This window comes from Mytilus edulis, chromosome 10 (assembly GCF_963676685.1).
Source record: "Mytilus edulis chromosome 10, xbMytEdul2.2, whole genome shotgun sequence".
NCBI lineage: Eukaryota > Metazoa > Mollusca > Bivalvia > Mytilida > Mytilidae > Mytilus > Mytilus edulis.
The window spans coordinates 43,197,218-43,220,688 of record NC_092353.1 but is presented as its reverse complement, the minus strand read 5'-3'; the positions used below and the strand labels follow the sequence as shown (position 1 = coordinate 43,220,688).

The 23,471-nt window shown below is 32.0% G+C and overlaps 1 protein-coding gene across 2 annotated transcripts; it reads right to left on the bottom strand.

The window, feature by feature from the left end:
- Positions 1-384: 384 nt before the first annotated feature.
- Positions 385-23,405, bottom strand: LOC139491238 (DNA helicase B-like). 2 transcript variants are annotated; one of them, XM_071278729.1, is made up of 15 exons: positions 23,238-23,405; positions 17,754-17,834; positions 17,147-17,356; positions 15,982-16,288; positions 15,238-15,365; positions 13,284-13,453; positions 12,461-12,846; positions 11,780-11,920; positions 10,359-11,128; positions 9,969-10,041; positions 9,257-9,502; positions 5,134-5,272; positions 3,754-3,912; positions 2,622-2,819; positions 385-1,621 (listed from the first exon to the last, which is right to left on the bottom strand). In XM_071278729.1, the coding sequence occupies exons 2-15, from the start codon at positions 17,767-17,769 to the stop codon at positions 902-904; spliced, it is 3,663 nt and encodes a 1,220-aa protein (XP_071134830.1). In that variant the 5' UTR covers positions 17,770-17,834; positions 23,238-23,405; the 3' UTR covers positions 385-901. The 2 variants fall into 2 exon arrangements, with proteins under 2 accessions (XP_071134830.1, XP_071134831.1); XM_071278730.1 differs by lacking the exon at positions 17,754-17,834 and having other exon boundaries at positions 23,238-23,399.
- Positions 23,406-23,471: the final 66 nt, after the last annotated feature.

Here is a 23,471-nt window from a genome sequence, read left to right as displayed (position 1 = left end):
GATATCTAAAAATTTCTAACAAGTTAACTTGCATTGCATTTATTTTCAACTAAACAAAAACAGTGTTCCAATAAGAATAGATTTAACAAAGGAATGAAGTTCAATATGAAGCATGCTATGAACAATTTACAATCCGTTTATTAATGTTTTACAAATATAAAAATCATTTTGATTATTGCACAAGTTTCATTTGATGATGATGCTCAACATAGAAATTTGATAAATATACGAAGAAGAAAAATACTACAAAATTCATATGTGTTTGGTTCTTGTTACAAAATAAACAATCCTAGGAAACTGGAATGATTGCATACCGATATCTATCAATTTAAAAGAGAATTGAAAACAAATTATAACATTTGGCATGTAGATGACCAGTCACACACAATACAAATTCAAGTTCTATCTAATATCATCTTTAATTTCTTCTCCTTCTAAGAAAAATAATAAAAAATTCATTTATTGCTATAACATACATAATGCTGGCAGTATGTAAATGTAGTGTAATTTGATCAAATGATTTCTTAAAAATACATCACAAAAATCATTTGTAGTATATTATAACCTTGCTTGCATATCATTCAACACATAGTAGTTGCTATGAATAGACTAGAATGGTTTCAAATTATATGTTCTACAGTTGTTCAATACCTTAGTAAACCAAACATCAGATATACTTGTTTAGATATTAAAATTGAGAATGGAAATGGGGAATGTGTCAAAGAAACAACAACCCAACCATAGAGCAGACAACAGCCGAAGGCCACCAACATTAATTTAGGGAAAACAACTGTACAAATTCTACAGGATGCTATACACCAATAGGCAGAAAACAAAATGGTGGCAATGTTCTTTTTCACAGAATTTAAAATGTAATACGATTTGACATTATTGATACAACTCATTTAAATTGAAGCTGAGTCAACATCTTTCTTGCTGGTGATACTTCTGGTTCTGGTTTTGTTAGCTTTTGTTTCTTTGGTGTTGTAAACAGATCTTCTCCCATATATTTCTTTTTTGGTGATTCTGAAAAACTGTCAAACTCATCAATACTTAAAGAATCTGCAGATGAATTACTTCCCTTTTTTGAACTCTTTGTCTGATAGTTTGAAAAAGAGGCTTGAAGTTCTGTATTATGACCTTGTGATTTGACTGATGTTATTTGACTGTTCTGAGCCATGGAGGCTTCTAACATGTCACAGGCAGCAGTCAAGTCACCGTTTATTTCAGAGTTTTCTGTCATGTCTAATGAATCCATCAGATCGAAACTATTGCCATTTTCAGTACTACTTGTGTCATTTTGATTATCTGGACATTTTTTGTTTTCTTGAGTTGCTTCAATGTAAGTATCATCTCCATAATCAGACCACTGACTGTCAGAAAGTGGTGACTGAGGTGCCTGATCATCAGAATCTATTATACTGTCTAAATGTGGCTTCTTTAGGAAGATTTGGAGTCCATTTCTTTGACACAAAGGTGTTGATGTAGATGGTTTTATACTACTGCTATTGAATGATGTGCTAGGACCTGCATATGCATTTTCCTTGTCTTTCAAAATGGTGAAAATGGGTTCTTTAGGACTTTCCTCCTTTGAAACCAATTCATCTAAAATTTCCTCCACCTGCAAAAGACATGTGTCCTCTAAATAGAGATAAGCAAAGTCAATGTTGCAGTTGATTATATAATTTTAAACGTGTGTTTTCATAGGAGAGGTATTATGTACTTAATTGTTATATGTTTCGTCTCTAAATAAATACTCTTGTACTAAATGATTACCAAGAGGGCTCATGTTGTACAATTTAATCTCCATAGTGTGAACATGTTATTCCAACTGGTAACAAGTGTAGTCTCAGGAGAGAAACATTTCAACTAACGGGCAATTTATTCTCAATGGTGAAATATAGATTCTACCACTGCCTCGAGTGTGATACGATATTTATCAACTCAAGACAACTAAGTTTACACATTTAAAATGCAAGCTTGCACAAGATTTGGTGGTTGAATCAGTTTCTCTTATGATTTTTATACGATATGCAGACAACATTTATCCTTCTTTTCAAATGACCTGCAAAAGGATGTATTTCTACATGAGGTCATCAGGCACGGTCACATTTTTTCATGACGTCAAAAAAGGAATTTCAGAGAAAAGCAAGGAAATCTGAACTCGTAAATAAATTTTGACCAATAAAGAATTGAGATCAAATGAACTACACATAATAAAAATAATCAACAGGTCATGAATGGGATAAATTGAGTGAGAATTAAAGAATTAAAGAAGAACTGTTATACTATATCTTTACTGAGGTGGTATTTTTATACTTTGTCTTGAATGGAGAGGTATTGTTATATTATGTACTCAATTGAGAGGTTCTGTTATACTTATTGGTAATAAGTCTTCAGTATTCAGACATCAGTACTGTTCGACTTATAGGTATAACCGGTATATGTCTGAAAAAAGGGAAAATTTATTTTCTTCATCCAACAAAGATAATTTTTTCTTAATAGTAACTAGTGTATCTTAAGAGAATACCTAGTAGGTGATATTTGACTGACTGGTAATGTATGTTAGAACAAACGGGGAAAGTAATGTAATATGTCCCGCAAGGAGCATCTATACTTACTGGTAACATGTTATGTAGCTGATGATATAAAGTTGTATTCCTTCTCTCTGGGTCTTTCTGTATAGCTTTTTGTAGATGATATTTTGTTCCTTCAATATGGACGGCTTTCTTTCCCCTTGTTACAGCAGTATACACATGCTGCCAGTTTTGATACTGATTGAACCCCAGTACATATACTAATGTCTCACATTCAGATCCCTACATAAAGAAATTCAAAGAGAGGCTAAGGCAGTGTTCTCCTTTTTCACTAAGGTAAGGTGGTGGGTTTTTTTTTTAAACACTTTTAACCAGGATTTTTTTTGTGTATTTTTTTAAACATTTCCAACAAGGTTTTTTTACTGTGGGTGGGGTGGGGTCACATTAGTATTAAATTTAATGGAATTGAGCAAAAAATAAATAGATGTAGTCAAATAAACTGTCAAATATTTTTCTTTGATTATTAGTTTCTGATAATGTTTGATAGAAAATAATAATGGCATACTTATAACTGTCACTTGGGAATCTAAAAATTATTTCACCTGCATCAATTAAAACAATCTTAATTATGTAGTATTTCAATTATTTGACATGAAAATTTATGGATTGTTATGTTTATCTGTAATAGTTATATAAATAAGAAGATGTGGTTTGATTGTCCATCAGAGTCAAATGAAGTAGATGAAAGCAACTTCTCATTTCTGTGGATTCATTAATATTCGTTGGATACTTATTTTCCTGGATTTCATGGGTACAGGGGAACTACGAATTTAAATGTTTACTGAATTGCAAATTTTCTAAAGGAATGTATGCAGACTTTGCCAAACCATGAATTTAAATATCAACTAATATGCAAGTTTTCCTCAATCCCAGAAAATTGGTTCCCACGAAAATAAATGAATCCACAGTATGATTAAGTCACCATACAGCTTCAATGATGAGCATGTTGTTCAGATATCTCATAATTAAAGGTTTGCATCAATTTGCCTTAATTTTTGTATAAAATTCTAGTGTTTCTTCATGTTAATCAATTTTAACTCACCTCCTAACTGGTGCACTCAATTAGCGTTTATCACTCTTAAGGTAAGTGGTTTATAAATGGAACCAAGTTTCCATAGTGACATAAACAATCTATGGTGCTACCTTTTTTACCTACCTGAAACGTATGAATAGTACGAGCCCAGGAATGTTTCATTTTGCACTTCTGCATGACTTCTCTGTAATTTACCCACAATTCCCTAGGACATTCACGATCTTCATCAGAAAATTTTAAAAATCTATCTGCTCTTCCTCTGTTGCTCACACTATTGACTTCCTGATAAAGAAAAAAACAATCATTTATACAGTATCAACTTCTCTATTCATATAACTGTCCTTTTCATACAAGTATGGCTATTTTGATTTTTTTATAAATCCTTAATGAGGAGGGTAACATATGATATTGTGCTGTAGAAACTTTCCTGCATAACAGTGATTTCTATTCTAACTGCTATTAATGTCAATCTTTCATATTTTGTAAACAATATGTTTCTAAATTAGGCTGTCAGTTTTCTTGTTTGAATTGTTCATGTTTTTCTTGTCAGGGTCTTTTATAGCTGATTATTCAGTATGAGTTTTTCTCATTATTGAAGTGACCTTTAATAGATTACTGCCATGTTATTTGAACAGTGGCCCATAATTATCTCATTGGCAATCATAACAAATTTCCTTATTTTTATAATAATATTTATATTGAAAAATAACAGTAATCAACAAATGACATTTCCTTGGTGTTAAGGAAAGACCCAGTGAAAATTTTTCACTTCAAACCACATAATTCCAATGGAAACTTATTTATAGAAATACATGAAATAACATGAATAATTCCTTCTGACAGTAAGGTCCATGGTAAGGGGAAATATTGTTTGGGCTGTATAAAGATATGCAGCCAAGTATGGTCAGAATGGACCTTGGTGGTGCTAATCTCCTTGTTAGTGTTGAGCATCATGCTATCAGCACATATGAATTCTGTGAAGAGTCTTCTAGTTAACAGATCAGTAGTTCAATTTCTGCCTTTTCCCAGATTCCCTTTTTCCACCCTCCATCCCAGTCAGAGTGCTGATTAAAGCTGGTATGGTTCATATTCTCTAAATTCAGAAGTTAAATTTCTCTACTATCCCAGATTCCCTTTTTCCACCCTCCTTCCCAGTCAGAGCAATGTGCTGATTCTACACTTGTATGGTTCATATTCTTAAACCCTTTCCTCCATGGAAATTTTTATTTTACATACTTCATTCGCATGGGATTTTTCAATAAAATGCTGAAAATCAGCACGTTTAACATATTAATGCATTGTGAAAACAAATATTTCATCAATGAAATTCCAAGCATACATTCTTATGAATATCCTTTTTATATTGAATACAAATTTTATAAGGTCTGATACAGATATTTCGAAGTCAGAAGCGTCAAAAGGCATCATTATGAAGGAAAGGGTTAACTTGATCTCATACTGAAAATTTTATCAAACAGATATCAATCATTCAAATGCACATACAGCTTTAATGAAGTAAATTTCTCCGTTGCAAAGTCTGATGGTGGCAGCAGTCTTCTTCTTCTTCTGTTTCTTGCTTGCTTTATTTCTTTCTGGATTCATTGTTGTATTTGTTGCGTTCATTGTTTCACATAGACTTGTTCTAAAACGTATACACAAAAGGGTGAATGATTCAGATAAGTAGAAAAAAAATAGTCTAAAATTTTTTTATTTATGAAACACACAACGCAAACTTCAAACAGAAACACAATAGTCAGACATAACTGATGCTTGTAAAAATTTTGAATATATATGTAGGACTCTAAAGTGCGATGGGGACGCTAAAATGCGTTGGTCACGCTAAAGTGCGATGGCCTAAGCTAAAGTGCCATGGTTTGATACGCAAAAGTGTGTTTTTTGGCGAAATTATGAACGTTGAACATTAAGTATCATTATGACGTTACAAGACGTTTCAGTACAAATAAAAATAGACATGCTGGTAAACGAGAATCAATGTTTGTGCAGTTGAACGAATTTTTAATTGAAAAGAGAAACAAATGATCCCAATCGAGAATTTTTTTGGTCGGTGCTAAAAGAGTGGGTATGCAGAGAAGTTATTTCTTCAAAATATCCTCAACAGTAACAGGAATGTAAACCTTCGATCTCGATATATAGGTGGGGACAAACGTGTTTTTGTTTGGACAGTTTACTAGACACAAAAAAAATCTCATAAACAGAAAAACTGACGATAGTAAGAGAAAGGTGTATACTGTAAAAAGAGCAAAAACGACAAAATACACCAAGTGTCAAAGTATTTATTTCGTCCACATTTAATTATGCCCCACCTACGATAGTAGAGGGGCATTATGTTTTCTGGTCTGTGCATCCGTCTGTCCGTCCTTCCGTCCGTTCATTCAGGTTAAAGTTTTTTGGTCAAGGTAGTTTTTGATGAAATTGAAGTCCAATCAACTTCAACTTAGTACACATGTTCCCTATGATATGATCTTTCTAATTTAATTGCCAAATTAGAGTTTTGACCCCAATTTCACGGTCTACTGAACATAGAAAATGATAATGCGAGTGGGGCATCCGTGTACTATGGACACATTCTTGTTTATAATATGTTTTAATCTCGTCTCATTTTCTCGCGTGAAATAAAATCTACTTTTTAACTTTCTAAATATGGTTCCGTCATTTCAGTGAAAGAGATGAATACTAGTCAACAAGACAGTAACATAACGACCAGATGTGTAGTATAACATACTAATATGATTGATAAAGGGAATAAAAACGACCAGTATAAAACAATTCAAACGAGACAAATAACGGATTGATCTACATGATTAATAATTTACAAATCAATAAACAAACAACACATTACAGACAAGAAGATGTGGTGTAATTGTCAACGAAACAAATATCCACCAAAGACCAAATATGTATGCACCTAATAATATTATTACCTTCAACTCGGAGCCTTGGCTAACATTGCATAGCAAGCTATATAGGACCACCAAATTACTATTGTAAAACAATGTATAAGAGAATTTGTAAACACAAAAGACGAAAAACTAATATGAACACAGCAAAAAACAACCAGATGCTCTGCAGGGCGCAGCTTTATACGACCGCAGAGGTTGAACCCTGAACAGTTGGGGCAAGTATGGACACAACATTCAAGCTAGATTCAGTTCTAAATTTGGAGTGTGATTAAATAGTTGACACTGCATAGGTTTCTGACACAGAATGAATGTGGTCTAATGAACTTAAAATATTTTTTTTGCCTTAGAGCAATTCACTATGCTGTTGAATATTAATCTTCTCAAAAAAATGTTTGAAGAAATTTTCTTTTTATTAATGAAATCTGAAATGAGAAAAATTTAACCCCCCCCCCCCTAATTTTTATTTCACTTCCCCCTTTCCCTTTTCCCAAAACTGATCTCAATTCAAATTTCTAATGGAGTTTGCAACAATAACTACTCATTTAAATACATCATAAAATATTAAAATGTAAAATAAAGTGCTTGTTATCACTGAATGGTAAAGATTGTTTTAATTTATCAGTTGGTAGTAAAAGTGAATATACATTGTATATTGTATAAAACAATGATTTAAGTTGATTCAACTACTATTCTGGACAAAGAAAGATAACTCCAATTGAAAATTTCTTGCTATTGCACAATATTGTGCAATTAGATATTTCTTGCTATTGAGCAATACTGTGCAATTGAAAATATTTGCTATTGCACAATACTGTGCAATTGAAAATTTCTTGCTAATGCACAATACTGTGCAATTGAAGATTTCTTGCTATTGCTGAATACTGTGCAATTGAAAATTTCTTGCTATTGCACAATACTTAATATAATAATTTTGGATCCTGATTTAACCAACTTGAAAACTGGGCCCATAATCAAAAATCTAAGTATATGTTTAGATTCAGCATATCAAAGAAGCCCAAGAATTCAATTTTTGTTAAAATCAAACTTAGTTTAATTTTGGACCCTTTGGACTTTAATGTAGACCAATTTGAAAACGGGATCGAAAAGTAGGAATCTACATACATAGTTAGATTGGGCATATCAAAGAACCCCAATTATTCAATTTTTGATGAAATCAAACAAAGTTCAATTTTGGACCCTTTCGGCTTTGGGACCTTTATTCCTAAACTGTAGGGACCAAAACTCCCAAAATCAAACCCAACCTTCCTTTTATGGTCATAAACCTTGTGTTTAAATTTCATAGATTTCTATTTACTTTTACTAAAGTTATTGTGCGAAAACCAAGAATAATGCTTATTTGGGCCCTTTTTTGGACCCTAATTCCTAAACTGTTGGAACCAAAACTCCCAAAATCAATCCCAACCTTCCTTTTGTGGTCATAAACTTTGTGTCAAAATTTCATAGATTTCTGTTTACTTAAAACTAAAGTTATAGTGCGAAAACAAAGAAGATGCTTATTTGGGCCCTTTTTGGCCCCTAATTCCTAAAATGTTGGGACCAAAACTCCCAAAATCAATCCCAACCTTCCTTTTGTGGTCATAAACCTTGTGTTAAAATTTCATAGATTTCTATTCACTTTTACTAAAGTTAGAGTGCGAAAACTAATAGTATTCGGACGACGACGATGACGACGCCAACGTAATACCAATATACGACAATAAAATTTTCAATTTTTGCGGTCGTATAAAAATCCTTGCCTCAATCCAATTCCCGTAACATCATCGTACTTTAGTGTGTCATATACCATCGCACTTTAGCGTCTGACACCTTCGCACTTTAGCGTATACCATCGCACTTTAGCGTGACCATCGCACTTTAGAGTACCATCGCACTTTAGAGTCCTACATATATATGATTAATAAGCAATTAAATAACATAATTTTAAGATTAAATGTGATTTTGTAAAGGATTTTTGAATTCCAACTTTGCTAACCCTCTCATTGAAAGTAAAGTTGGTGAGTGAAAGGCTAGTTTACAATTAGAAAGACTTTTACAAAATCCTATCTTATTTCAATAATTCTATTCTAAACAATAAAAGAGTTTTTGTGTGAAGGTTTCTCTTTTAAAGCTATTTAAATTTTTCTTTTCTGGGGATTTTTTTTTATCTTTGCTAGATGCAACAGGAAAGTGTTTGCAAAAAAAAAAAATCATTCTAAATTTTGACAGCTTTTTCTGTATGTAAAAATAATGAAATCTGAAGTATTGATTGTTTTCTTATTCTTGTCAACTGTTCAACAATCATAATAACAATTGCATGCAAAAAATACTTTGGTTTCTCTGTGACAAAATCTTCACACAAATATTGATATGCATGCACTGTCTTAAATAATAAAAAAAGACACAGAATGAATGTGGTCTTATGAACTTGATTTTTTTTTTGCTTTAGAGCAACACTATGCTTTTGAATATTAATCCCCTCAAACAAAAATATTTGAAGAAAAATTCTTTTTAATTTCTGAAATCTGAAATGAGTAAAATTTTACCCCCCACCCTCCCATTTTTTTTTTTACCTCACCCTTTCCCTTATTCAAAAAAAAGAAAAATATATGTAAACCATTTTAGAATCATAACAACCATTTCCCATAATGCAACAATGAAACAAAAATGTCAGACATCCTAACCAGAATGAATAATGCCATACTAACCCATCCAGTGTTTGTGACATTAGAGTTATCTCCATTGCATCTGCTGCTTGTTCTGGTTCTAGGTCTCCCTCTAAATATTTAACATCTATTTTACCATTCCCATCATCCTCGTAGACCACAACCATACCATTCTTCTTCAGACAAATCTTATCACCAATTCGGAAATCCAGTTTATTTTTGTGATTCCTGGTAGTATGATTGTTGTACTTTTTACATGCATGTTCATTAATCATCTCACAATATTTACTGTAAAATATAAAAATAAGCTTATTAATCCACACACTGTACAGTTGAATAGGATTATACGTGTTCACTTGTTTATCTTAAATAAAAATTCATTTAGTGTATGCTTCAATGAAAATGGTAAATCTAATGAATGTAGCTGACCATAGAATGATGATATTAATAAAAGTACTTTATATGTTCCCTTTTTTTATGTTCTGATATTACACTATTGTTTCAGATAAAGGTGAAGGTTGGTATTTATATAGATTAGACCGTTGGTTTTCACGTATGAAGGGTTTACACATGTTATTTTTGGAGCCCTTTATAGCTTGCTGTTTGGTGTGAGCCAAGGCTCTGTGTTGAAGACCGTACTTTGACTTATAATGGTTTATTTTTACAAATTGCGACTTAGACGAGGGAGTTGTCGCATTGGCAATCATACCACATCTTCATACCTATTGTATCTGTATTCAAAAATAAGTCTTACTTGGTAAATGTGATAAACTGAGATCTGGTGTGGTCTTGAAGAGTGGGTTCATCTTTTAACATTTTTTGTACAACTGAAAAATGAAAGAATAGATTGTAATTACAGTTGATAAGATAAACAGGTGCTTGTAGACAAAACTTACTGTGGATGCATTAATTTTTCATATGTACCAATTTTCGTGGATTGAGGAAGCTTTCAATTTTGTGGATATTTGATTTAGTAGTTTTGCTAAGGTCTACATACATAACTGGTGGAATTGTCCCAATGGTAATCATACTACATCTCCTTATTTTCAAATACTTACAAAAAAGTTGTTTCACTAAGATAACTTAACTTGAGTTAAATTTTTAATTAAAGAAAATAGTTATTTCCATAATTAATATACCTTACCTACATCATGCATATCGTTACCCTCTTTAGGAACTTCATGTAAAGCAAAGTTATGTTCTGAGGAAAATATTGGGTATCTCTTCTCAGATATGTATGTGGCATTTTTTATGATAAGGTTTGATTCAGCTCTGTGATTTGTCTTCAGTTCAATAGCAGATTTAATAGGATACGTTGACTTGAAAATGTCAGCCAGGAGATTTCCAGGTTCAATGGAAGGCAACTGTCGAACATCACCTAGGAGAACAATTTTCCGTAGTTTTGAATTTTCCATCAGCGTTGTAAGAAGGGTTGAAAAAGTAGAAACAGCCACCATACTGCATTCATCAACAACAAGTGTCTTTACATGCCTGAATTTCCACTTAGCGTCTGGATCTTTCTGTGTTACGTAAAACTTATAGCTCCATATAATCTGATGTAAAGTAAAACCATTTGTATTGGCTCGTCTGCCCAGTAAATTAGCAGCTTTGCCTGTTGGAGCAGTGTATATGATGATTGGTTCAGAACTGTCCCTAGGATCTTCTTCCTGTGGTTCTGCTGTGCCATCTTCAGGGCTACATAAAATTTCAGAATCTGGTACCCTATCTGCAGGGCTAGAGAACATCTCAGATTCAGGAAAGTCAGGACCATTGATGTTGTCTCTAGTTTTCTGAGAGTATTTATAGTCATTTAAGTCCATTTCATCTCTTCCATCTATTTGTGACATTTCTTCTTCCCATTCTTCCTTCTTATTTTCTTCATCCAAATCTTCATTTTTATCTTTTTCTTTCTCTCTGTAAAATAGTAATGATAATCAATATCAAGGACTACAAAACTTTAAAAAAAAATGCAAACATAAGAAGACTGTTTTTTGGTTTAATTTGTCATTTTAAAATGTTTGCCACAATTTAGAGCAAAAATATCACACCCTTTTATGATATTTTCAGGTAAGAACAGTGTAGAGGTAGCAGGGGCAGATCCTGCCATTCTTAAAAGTGGACTTCCCAATCTAGGATAAAGAGGGGGGTTCCAATCATATGTTTCCATTTAAATGCATTGTTCGTCCAAAAAAAAAGAGGAGGGGGAATGGGGTTTCAACCCCCAGAACCCCCTGGATCAGCCACTTGGGTGGGTCAATTGTGTAAAATGCAACGTTCAGCTTTTACTTTTCTTGTGAAGCATAGTATTTAGAGACAATATATTATTGTTAGAATCCAAATTTTATAATTGGAAAAAATACTTGACATGGACTTTCATAACAATGTACAAATGTACTAACAAATTAATAATACCAAATCCTGAAAAATTTCATAATTTCATATTCCTTAACAATGTCTACAAAACTGTCTACACAGAACAAGTTTCTTCCCAGATTTTTTAAAATATAAATTTTCGTCCATATATTTACAAGTACATCCAATTTCATCAACACATGTTCTACTTACTTTTGTAAAGACATAACTTTAGTGACAACAGTTGTTTTACCACAACCTCCTTTCCCTGATATAACAACTATTGGATACTTTAATAACATCTTAGCTGCTTCCAATTGCTCTTTGTCTCCTCGTACTCTCTCAAATTCTTCACTGAAAACAGACAGATAAATGTAATCATTTTGAATCGATTAATCAATTGACATAAAAAAGTAAATATAATTTTTTTTAGGATTGCAAATTTAAATTCAGTGTGCAAAATCACTCTTCTTGTTCTTAGGGGAAAAAATGAACATGATTTTAACAATTACTATTAACTTTCAATGCAATGTAACACGATTTAAAATATATGTAAGCTTTAAAACAAATGTAGTTTTTTAGGTCTACTGTATGCATACACAGTCAATGTTTGTAAGAAAAAAATACGCAAAAGTTTAGTCAATGCTAAAAGTTCCTGATATTGCTTTAAGTTTTGGATTTTAAATATCACTGTAAACGATGTTCCAGTTACACTCTAGATGAAGAACAGCTATAGAAATTGTTTCCACAAGTTTGTCAATACACTGTTGTCTTATAATTATGTACATCCCTCTTTTTATAATATTATATTGATAGATACTAATGAATTATGTACATGTACAGTGATCATATGTTCATTCTTTTAGCGAAATCAATTTATCTTTTAAAACAAACCTTTCCAGATCAACATCAAGTTCCCATGGTTCTTCTAACTGCTTTTTATACAGAGTATTAATTCCTTCTGTTATTTTTCGTTCATAATTATAAAGCTGTTGTAAACACACTTTCATATCATTGTCTATCTCAACTTCCTTGGTTATTTTGTGCCGTTTTAAGAATTTTAATGCTTCATCAAACACTCTACACTCATTCTCCATTTTCATTTTCAATTTAGCCAATGAAATCTGTGTATGGCCATTTTGTCTGGAGTCAGTTTTCAGAAAGTCGTAGATAATCAGTGCTTCTTTATTTACTTGGTCTAGGTCATCAAACAGACCAGCTCTTTGTATTGACATCAAAGCTGCCTCACAGCCTACCAAATCATAATCTTTGTTCAGTAACTGAAAATAAGTCAACAGAAATTTAAAAGATTTTCCATTAAGCAAGACATATCACTTTTCAACATTTTTATACACCCTGCCTTTTAAATAATTAGGGTTGAGTTTTCCTCATGAAGGTAAATCCATAAACACGCTTCAATTGCATAATTTTATAAAATCCGTTCATAAACAGTACACACATTATATCACCTGGTACCAAAGTCAAAAATAAACATTTACAGATTGATGACCCCAATAAAGATATGGACAACATAAAAAGCTTTTTACATGAGTAATTTAATTTAAAGGACATTGTAGTTGTAATGAAAAGCAGTATTTATAAAGCCTATTCATTTTTAAGAAAACAAGTTTATTGCTAAAGTAAATTTTCAATATGATATGTGCCACAACTACCAGACCTAAATGATTTATTCATTCAGGTCTGATAATTCACAAACCTTTTTAAATCCAAACACCCATGGTTTGAGGTCTAAAGCCCTGCTGAGATCTTTAACAAGACTTTCATTTTCAGGGTTCTCCATGATGGCTTTGAACTGCATGGGTAGCAACTGTGACAAATGCGATACTAACTTGGGATATTTCAAAGCCTTTGATATACATGCCCACTCTGAAAAATAATAATTTATTGAAGTACAATTTTCATACAGCACCAGCAAGCAAAAATAACGATTTGGTAAAAGAAATTATTTCTTAACAATTCAAGGTATTTGTCTAATACATGTACCAGCATATGTAACTGCTCAAAAACTGGAATGCATATACATCTGTTATTTAAAGACTTTTGTAATCTTTGGTAGTATAAACTTCCAAATAGGAGATAATTCTTTGTCTGTTTTCTTAACAAGAACATAGTTTCCTTCTTAAAAAGATAAGTAAGATGCACAGGTTGTAGTGTTGAAGATTATAGCTCAACACATATATATATAAACTATGCTTTAAAAAAAAATAGTCTAAATTTACTCTTTGTTGTTGCAACTGCTTTCAGCTATATAGTAACACTTGATTTAAAGTGTCATATTCTTATACAAATGCAAGTTCCAAATGAAATCATGGGTTATGAAAATTGGCTAATTAGGCAAAAAAAAATATGTCTGTTTAAAGGGGCACTAGCTGCCAAATTCATGATCTCCGATTTGACTCAAATTCTCATATTTTATTTATAACACTGTAAAACATTTTTCAAAACTATCAAAAATATCAAATAAACAATTTACCGGACATGGTCACAATAAGATGTTGCTTCGTTTCGTGTAAAATTTAGCCAAGACGCCATCTAATTATCTATGGAGTTGACCTTCTATGACCATATAAGCAATGTAAACATAAACATAGATATAAATAAATAAGCAACTCGTGCAATTGGATTTTAAATTTTGTATTATTGATTAAAAGTTTATGTTTATCGTCGTTTTTACATTCATAAGAATAATTTTGTGTGGATTCTTAGTTAATCAAATTATTTACCTTTGTTTCACTTTCAATGTTGACATTCTTTTCCTTTAAATACCCGTACACAGACATTGCAAGCGTTATTCTATCACTTTCTACAGGGTTAAATTGGAGTTCACATGAATATGGAATTAATGAGGTCAAATTATTCACTTGCAAGTGAATAAGTCATTATTAATGTTTATTAGCTTAATTTGACAAAATTCAACCATTTTAGCTGATAAAAGCAAATTATTATTTCACTTTTTCACTTTCATTATTGATTGAACAAAAAAAAAATCATACTTTTGATTTTTTATATATCTCGTACCAGTTCCCCTTTAAGGCTACATCATCAAAATAAATAGGGTAGGTATGTCGGTATTTCCATTTTATTATTTTTTTCCATATTTTTGGCGCCATGATTTTGAGTTGTGCTGTCTGTTTTTGCCAGGGTCTGAGTTGACCACAGGCCGATTTTACCCCTATTTTTAATGATTGGATTATTTCCCTTAGTTATTAGTTGGGGGGAAAAAATGGCAGCGAGGTTTTTATTTCATTACATGAGTTGCAAGTTTCCTTAAAACAGCTGTCATATTCATGATTGTGAACATTGGGATGTATCAGGCAATTGATTCAATTTATTGGAAACTCTTACTTCACTTTTGACACAAATTCCTAATTTTTCACTTTACGACGGAAATAAAATGGCTTAGGGTCTGCGCTCAAATTATGGTTGGGTTGGGTAACCGTAAACAGACATATTTTTTTTTTTGGCCTTATTAAAAAAAGACTATGGATTTTCTATCCATCAAAACAATTAATTAACTTAAAGAGACTGTTCTTTGATTCCCTCATTTTTAACATGTGCCTTTAGAACTGAAAATATGGTGTTGTGTACTTAAAATTCTTGCAGATTGATAAAACATTTAATATTCCTTGACTTATTGTTTTAAAACCTACCAGTTGTATTCAATGCTCTCATAACATTTTCTGATGAAATCTTATTATCTTCTGGCAAAAAGTTAGCAAACTCCTGTATTAACTCTTCAAGGTGTTCAAATTTCAATCTCCTGTTATTTCCACTATGTCTGAAATAGATTATTTAAATAATTAAGATACATCTCATTATATTATACTGGTTCTATTTGTTCTTTACCTTAATCTGTTGTTTACCAAACATTGACCTTAACCAAAACAGAATGTAAAGAAAAACCAAATGCACTACATCCTTCCTTGCATATGCAACTCCAAGTACCGTATTCAGCCATGCATGCACCCCTTTTTGTCGTCCAATATTCGTGAAAAAAAAAGTCTATTAAAAATAAAATTTGAAAAAATAGTTGAAATTGTTGATAAATAAAACTAAGCGTAGTTTTTTGATTACCCATTCTAACAAAGTATCAATGAATATGCAATTTCTTCAATCTTAAACAAAGGTAAACATATTGTATCAACACATCTTATTTGTTCAACATTCTTAAGACTTCTGTCTTTAGATTTTTTGTCTTATAGGGTTGTAGTCTCATTCACTAATATCCAACATATTACATTCATAGAAGAAACTACCTAGTGTTAGATCAAGACCTTTGGCATTGCTTATTCAAGCACAAGGGGGGAAAACTTTGACAAAAGTTCATGAAACAGAAATGTTCCCACTAATCTTTTTGTTAAATATCATTCTAACTGTCTAACATGAAAACTTACTCTAAATATTGTAAAAATTCATCAATGTAAATATATGAATCATTGCCATTTTGTCCATTTTCTTGTCCCTCTTCTGCTTTACTTAATGTTTTGGTTAGAAACATGTTGACTAATTTATCTCTGACTACTTTATCGTCCTGCCTGATTGTGTATGTCAAACTTGTGCCATCTTTAGGATATCTTGTACGCTTGTCTCCAGTTAAAAACCTTGTTCGTAGTATAGAAATTTTCCACCATGGATCTATGAAGTGAAATGGAGCTGCAACTTTGTTGCTAATGTTAGGCCTCTCAAGATCTTTCAAAATTCCTGAAAGAATAAAGATATTAAGCATTTTATTAACATCATATTTACCAAAGGACAAACGTGTATTGAAATTTAATCTGGTAACAGATTATATACTAAAATAAATTGTTATGATGCACTTACATGTTGTTTCAAGTAATCATGGAAGTTTCTGCACAAAGAGCAAAACCACCCTAATTTAACTACAGTGAGAGCCTGTGTCGCTCTCCTGTATCTACTGTTGTTTTTGGAAATCATGTAAAACGAGGTTAATATCATAATTATTAGTATTAAATACAATAGATTATTAGATACTGTTAGAATAAATAAGATAATAACCAAACTGAAAAATGTCCTTAACATTACAAATTCAGGGGCAGCAACATACAAATGGGTAGGGTTGTCTGATTCCTCTGAAAATTTCAGGGCAGATGTTTCTAAACCTGAATCCTGATGAACATTTTTACCCAGGTCAGATTTATTCTAATTGCTTTAGTTACAGAAATACATGCATAAGCCAAAAAATTGCTTTGCTGAACGTAGCCTTCGGGCCAGGTGACCTAAAAAGTAATCCATGTTCTTCTTAGAAACTTCTCAAGCCACAAGGTTATTGACAAAACAAGGTTTTTCTTTTGAAATATCAAGCATGCTGAAAAATCTTTAATATAAAAATTCTATTTAGAATTTACCCTATTGTTTTATATATATTTTTAAAACATTTACAAAACATGTACCCTTCCTGAAGATATAAAAATTATCAGTGTGATAAGAACTTAGAGGGTACAGTGTGACAAGAAGGTATAAAACAATACAAATTGTCTTTGTGAGAACACTATTTATGAAATGACATGTGACTGAAATGAAACTGAAAAATCACCATACCCTGACAACTTTTCATCTTTCTTCCTTCATAGAGTTGTTTCCCTTGTCCAATGCCATTCATCTCCTGATAATTTAAGAACTGCATTTCCTCTTCCTCCCCTTCAAAGTCGTCATCATCATCGTGTTCCGGTAATTCGTCATCTTTCATGAAATATCCACAAATCATGTGACAGAAATGGTCGGTATTTCTCTCCTTTCTGTTGTACATATCTACAGAAAAGAATAGTTTCTTGAAATACATTTGTATAAAGGAACTAAAAACATTTCTTCTTGTCATAAATCAGAGTTCTCGAAATCTTTCTTTTCCTTGTTGTCCTTGCAAGAAAACTGCTGGTCCTTACTATTGCAAAATACCAAATTTGTGGTGGTCCTCTGACCTTTGGAAATTTTAGAGGCTAAAACCCTCAGACCACCACTTTTCAAGAACTCTGATCATAAACATACATGTATACATATTCTTCTATATACTGCATAAATGTCCTGATTCAGTTCAAACCAAAAAGAAACAAAATAGATAGATAGATATATATATATTCAAAATCAAAAATTTAAATTTAACAAAATCAAAAATTAAATGAGATCAGAAATATTAAAACTTCTAAATTACCCATGCTATTATTCATGATTATAAATAGACCACAAGGTCTTTTTACTGTTGTGTCAAATATTCTTTGACTGAAAATATAACCTATTGATATATGCAATTAACATATTTTTTTACTCTTACATTTGTATTTTATACCCTTAAGCATGGTAAAACAAATATGGTAAAACAAAGTGTTATAATAATCAGGATGTAATGTAATCCTCGGTCAATAGGTGTCCTGTCAGGTGTGAAAGGTAAACATCCTCACTAATTGTAATAGAGGAAGTTTTTTTAATGAAATTGTTCATATATATATTTTCTCTGTATATATGTAATTTATAGTTAATTAGCAATAAAGTTAGTTCATTTATTCAGATTATCTAACTGTGTTAAAAAAAAATAATTTTGACATGTTAAATGAATTAATCTGTACGGGTACATTGGCGCGGATCCCGGAAGGGGGGTGGGTGAGCAACCCCTCTTTTTTTGGATGATCAATGCATTTGAATGGGAGCTTATAGGTTGGAACCACCACTTTACTCTGGGTTGGGAACCCCCCTTTCTAAAATGACTGGATCTGCCCCTGTGGTATGTTCGTTAAAGGACATGCGATACAGAAAAAAATCCAATAGTGATTTTCCCTTAAGATTTTGACAGTCAATTTTGATATGCACCAGGCTAAAAGTCACTTCTGATATTGTTTTGGAAATGTACCGTAATCTAAATTTACAATTTTTGAATTTTGGACTTTAATATTCTACATGTATCTCAAATTTTGGGTTTCTTTTTACATTTCTCATCATAACTTGCTACTTTTTTCCCGTTAACTCTTTATTCAACTTTGCAGTCAAACTGGAAAGATGCAGAACTCAGTCATAAACGACACATATTCATAATTGATGTGTAAATATTTCTATGAATTCTTTGATGTGAAGTTTTCTAGATTTGAGCTCTGAGATATTTTCCCTGCAAAATAATATGGTCAAAGACGGGCTGCAGAATGCAGATATTACCCCCAACCTAGCCTGGTAATAGAGACTCAACAATTGTGAAATATTTGACTGCCTAATCAAACTTAGACCTTTATAAAAAAATATTAAGGACTTTTTCCATCTTTTATATCACTAGGGTATATTCAAAATAAAATCTAGTGGGTTACCAAACATTAATTTCAAACAAAACATAACATAATGAATATATTTTACTTAATCTACAAAGGAAATTACATCTTAAAATATATGATAAAGACAAATATCTTAATCCATAATCTCAGACAGTAAACAAAAATCTAAGCATGGCATGCTTGCAAAAAGAGTAAAAAATGTCACAACGAACTCTAACTTCCAATTTTTAAAAATTACAATGAAATCTAAATCATAAGAATATTTTGAATATCTTGAACTTATAAATTAAAAATAAATAAGAATTTTTCTAAGGGCGACAATTATCATTAAAATATTGCAAATGGAAAAGATGACAATTTTCACTGGTGATAGTACCCGTGGTACTCGAAATAAACAAAGTAAAAAATAAAACACGTCACGATGACCTATTTTACAAGACATGTATTTCAGTTAGCAATTTTCATATTTCATTTAAGAACACAAAAAGAAAAACGAAAGACATATTTTCATCCTTCTTTTGTATTTTTTTTTAGGTATCCTTAATTTCCTGGCCTGTATGTTCCTGGTTTTAAAATTTTGTAAACTCTTACAGCTATCATTTATAAAAAGAAGTGGACTCTTTTTTTGCTAATGCAAATGATTTAAATGGGGAATGTGTCCTGCCTGCATATAATGGTATAAAGGGACATAACATAATTTGTACATGATCCAAGTTTGTGGTAATTTACATTGTGTATAATTTGAATTACATTTGGTTGCTGCAACTTAAGTTAGGGAGTAATGAATGGAAATGATTTTTTTTTCTATTTGTGAAGAAGCATAACTCTAGAAAATTTAATGTGATGTGACCAAAATTTAAACTTGATCTGTATCTTCTGTCTTGTGGTAATAACTTTTAGATATTTTATGATCAATTGTATTCAATCATTATCTATCGTAACAATCAAGGGTTTTCAATATTTTTTAGTTGATTAAGAAAATATTAGACAATTAATCATGTTCAATCATATCTGGAGGTTGTAAGATCTACATTGTATGCTTACAAAAATTTTTTGAAGTTAATAATGAGCTGGTTAAGTTGAATGCGGGTTATCAATTGAATTATAGAGAAGGGTCGTAATAAGAGTTTTTAGGACGAACAACGGTAAAAATTCTTACCAAATGACAAGAACATTTAATTTTGGTGCATGACTATAAATTGTACATTTTCTTTACAGATGATTTTGACGTATCACATGTTAATGTAAAATTATTTTCAATTTGAAGTTTTCAGTTGCACAAAATGCACAGTCACACCTCAGTGTTCTCCCCAGGATTTTTTTTAAGGCGCAAAATTCAAGGGCGTGTAACTCTTTTTTTAGAGTGAACTTTTGTGATCTGAAGCAATCAGTCATCAATCATGACATGCAATATGAATTATAATGCTTTGTGTTATGTGTTTGATAATGCAGAGTATTTAATAATGAATTACAAGAATATATATATATATATATGAAATTAAACACAAAAGTTATTTATAAGTCAAAATATAAATATTCATCTCTGTACTCTCTGCTCCTTCTAGGGATAATGTTTCAAGATAGTGTTATTTTGTTGGACAGTCTGTTACTCAATTTTGTCTTTATCCTCTTTAGGGTTGAAAACCCCCTCTCACAATAACTTTTGCGTATACCCCCTGTAACATTTGTAAGCCATGAAAACTCAGTCAGCCACTTGTCATTGAAACCAGAAACATGGTGCTTGCTGTTATCACTTGCTAAAACTTTAGCTAGGTTGGGATTAGGAGAAGCAATGACATCTGCTTATACTGAGAGTGTAGAGGAAGGTGTATTCTCCTTTTCATTAGGCTGAAAAAAAACTTCTATTTCCATCATAATTGCAGAGAACATGTTCATTCAGAATGTATACAATCGAATATGGTTAAGATATTTGATCATATTTGGTAAACAACTTTTTAAAACAAAACAGCTGACCAGTTTCCATAATTTTACATTACGCTTCCGTGTGTTTTATTGTTAAAACCTACATTTATCTCTGGCAGGTAGATATAAACGAAACTTTGCAAGTTTGTTAAAGTTAAGACCATTGAAATTATCAACTAGTGACATTACATAGAAGCTGCAGCAATTCCGTACCCGTGTGTGTTGATTTTCACATATTTGCCGACGCACGGAATTTTACGATCGATGTTCAATGATCATTTTATTTCTAAAAACACGACAGTTTGAGACAATTTACCTTGCAAGTAACATTTTTTCACTTTCTATTAAAATAAATCACTTCTCTTTATCTTTAATCAAAGTTTATTTTATTTTTTTCAACAAATACTCTCATTCATAATTTTCATCGTAAATATCTTTAGCAATGTGTATTCAAATTTATCACGTGTATTCATCACGTTCATTGGTCGTGTTAAAATAGATTCTTCTTCTCGACCAATGAAAAACAATCGTTATTTAAATGGTCAAGTGATCACACACACAATGCGTAAATACAATGTATTTGCGATCTATTTCTTCAATTTCTGCACTGAAGTTTTTTTTTTTTTAATTTTCTTCTAAAAATATCTATCTTCTTGATGATCATTTACCCTATTACATGATAACATAGTCCAATAAGGCTGAGATAAGCGTGGCTCAGGTAAAACTAATTATCAGTTATTGCGTAACACTGCCCGACCTCTCAGCGATGATCAGCAACTTGACAATTTTAACCAACATTTATAATGATAATGTGAAAATTTACACGCTGTGGGATGAAGTATTAAGGGACAGCGGACAATTAAGACGCTGCGGGATCTTCGAAAATATTATGAAGGCGCTGCGGCACCGCAGCGTCATATCGACCTGGGGAGAACACTGCACCTGAAGGTAATTGGCAATATGACCTTCATAAAGAACTTTTACCACAATAACTACTTCTGGAGGAAAAAGACTTTACATGCACATGGTGGGGATTTTACCAGGTGCGGAACAGAGTTAGCAAAAATGCTTGGTCCTATTGGTCCTATCTGTCAAAATGAGGCTAGGACCAGTATTTTGAAGGCTAGTGCCGGTACCAATGACTGATGTAAAAATGGCCGTTGCAGTGCCTACATGTTTACATCAGTCATCCGATTTACCTGAGCTGCTAATTTCCAGTACTGGTTTCCTATTATAAACAAACTGAAACCAAAGTGCTGATCTACACGTGGCCTGCTAAATTTGTTCATGTAGCCATCATGGCCATACGAGTAATCAATCGGAGATTGAACCCTTCGATGGAGATAATAAATACTGAGAAGTGATTCAGACAGATGATGAAATGGATAGTGAAGATGACTTAAAATAAGAACAATCAGAAGAACATTACTGGTCCTTGGCTTTATTGTTAATTTGTCCGTGGCAGTGAAAAATAAAACTAATAATAATAAAATTGTTTTTCGTGAAATATGTTATTATTTGTATTTCAGGATAAAATTTAGTCCAAATAATTATGACGTCTTGAAAGGCTATTATAATTTTTTTCTTTGACGCCTTACATCGACGTCATAATGCTGAAGCCGCCATTTTCGGTTGGACTTTGAGAGCATATTTTGCTCTCAACTTTGAGACCCAATTTAGCCATCAAATTTTTATTGAAGGCTAAAACAAAATGCATATATAAAAATTCTTACCTTTTATGTGTTTGTTTGTGCAAAATATTTCCAATTAATCCCTACATAAATAATAATATAAGGAACAATTCCATCCGAGGCGGGAACATGTCGACTGCAATTTTTAAAACGTTTGTCTGATTTCCTTTAAGGAGATTATAAAATAATTTTTACACCAAACTCGGTAAAACCCGAATTTCCGGAACCATTGTTTGAGAGGAAAATATGCTCTCAAAGTCCAACCGAAAATGGCGGCTTCAGCATTATGACGTCGATGTAAGGCGTCAAAGAAAAAAATTATAATAGCCTTTCAAGACGTCATAATTATTTGGACTAGATAAAATTGAGAGATTTTTTAGGACTGGCTAAAATTTTGAAGGACTGACAAATAATCGTGCTTTGTCAGTCATGATCGACGGGTCAAAAAACATTTTTGCGAACTCTGACGAAAGCTACTTAATAATTCCAGTGGTGGATTTAGAACTTTTTGTAAGGGGGCCCTCTGAGTGACCGAAGGGGGGCACACTCCAGTAATGCATCAGTGATTCCCTAAATAAACAACCAAATATTCCACAAAAAGGGGGGGCCTGAGTCCGCCTATGAATTCATTGTATATGGGTAGTGCTTCAGAGTTAATTTTCTAAAGTTGGTTAGAATTTTAACACTGAGCATCTTCTCCACACATGATTCATGAAAAATTATATGGTTCCTCTACTTTAGTCATTAAAATATTTATCGTCCACATACTGGCTAAACTAATGTTACTGTAAAGGCAAGATGATAATTCTCAAATGGTTACTGGTTTTCTCAATGTCGAAGTACTATGAGAAGTGTCATTTTCTCCATAATTTTTGCTCTGACATCAGTCGGGTTTCTTACTTTCAATTTTCACCGGAAGTTTACAACTGCTGCACTGTTTTTGAATATTAATTGAAAAAATGTATATGAAATAATTCAAAACTAAAAAAATAAAACTGCTCT

Excerpts from the sequence above, each read along its gene's own strand:
- LOC139491238 (XM_071278729.1), bottom strand. Across the intron at positions 16,289-17,146 it reads AAAGATGAAAAGTTGTCAGG|GAATTTTGAAAGATCTTGAG; the intron begins GTATGGTGATTT and ends TTATTCTTTCAG. Across the intron at positions 11,129-11,779 it reads AAAGTTATGTCTTTACAAAA|AGAGAAAGAAAAAGATAAAA; the intron begins GTAAGTAGAACA and ends ACTATTTTACAG.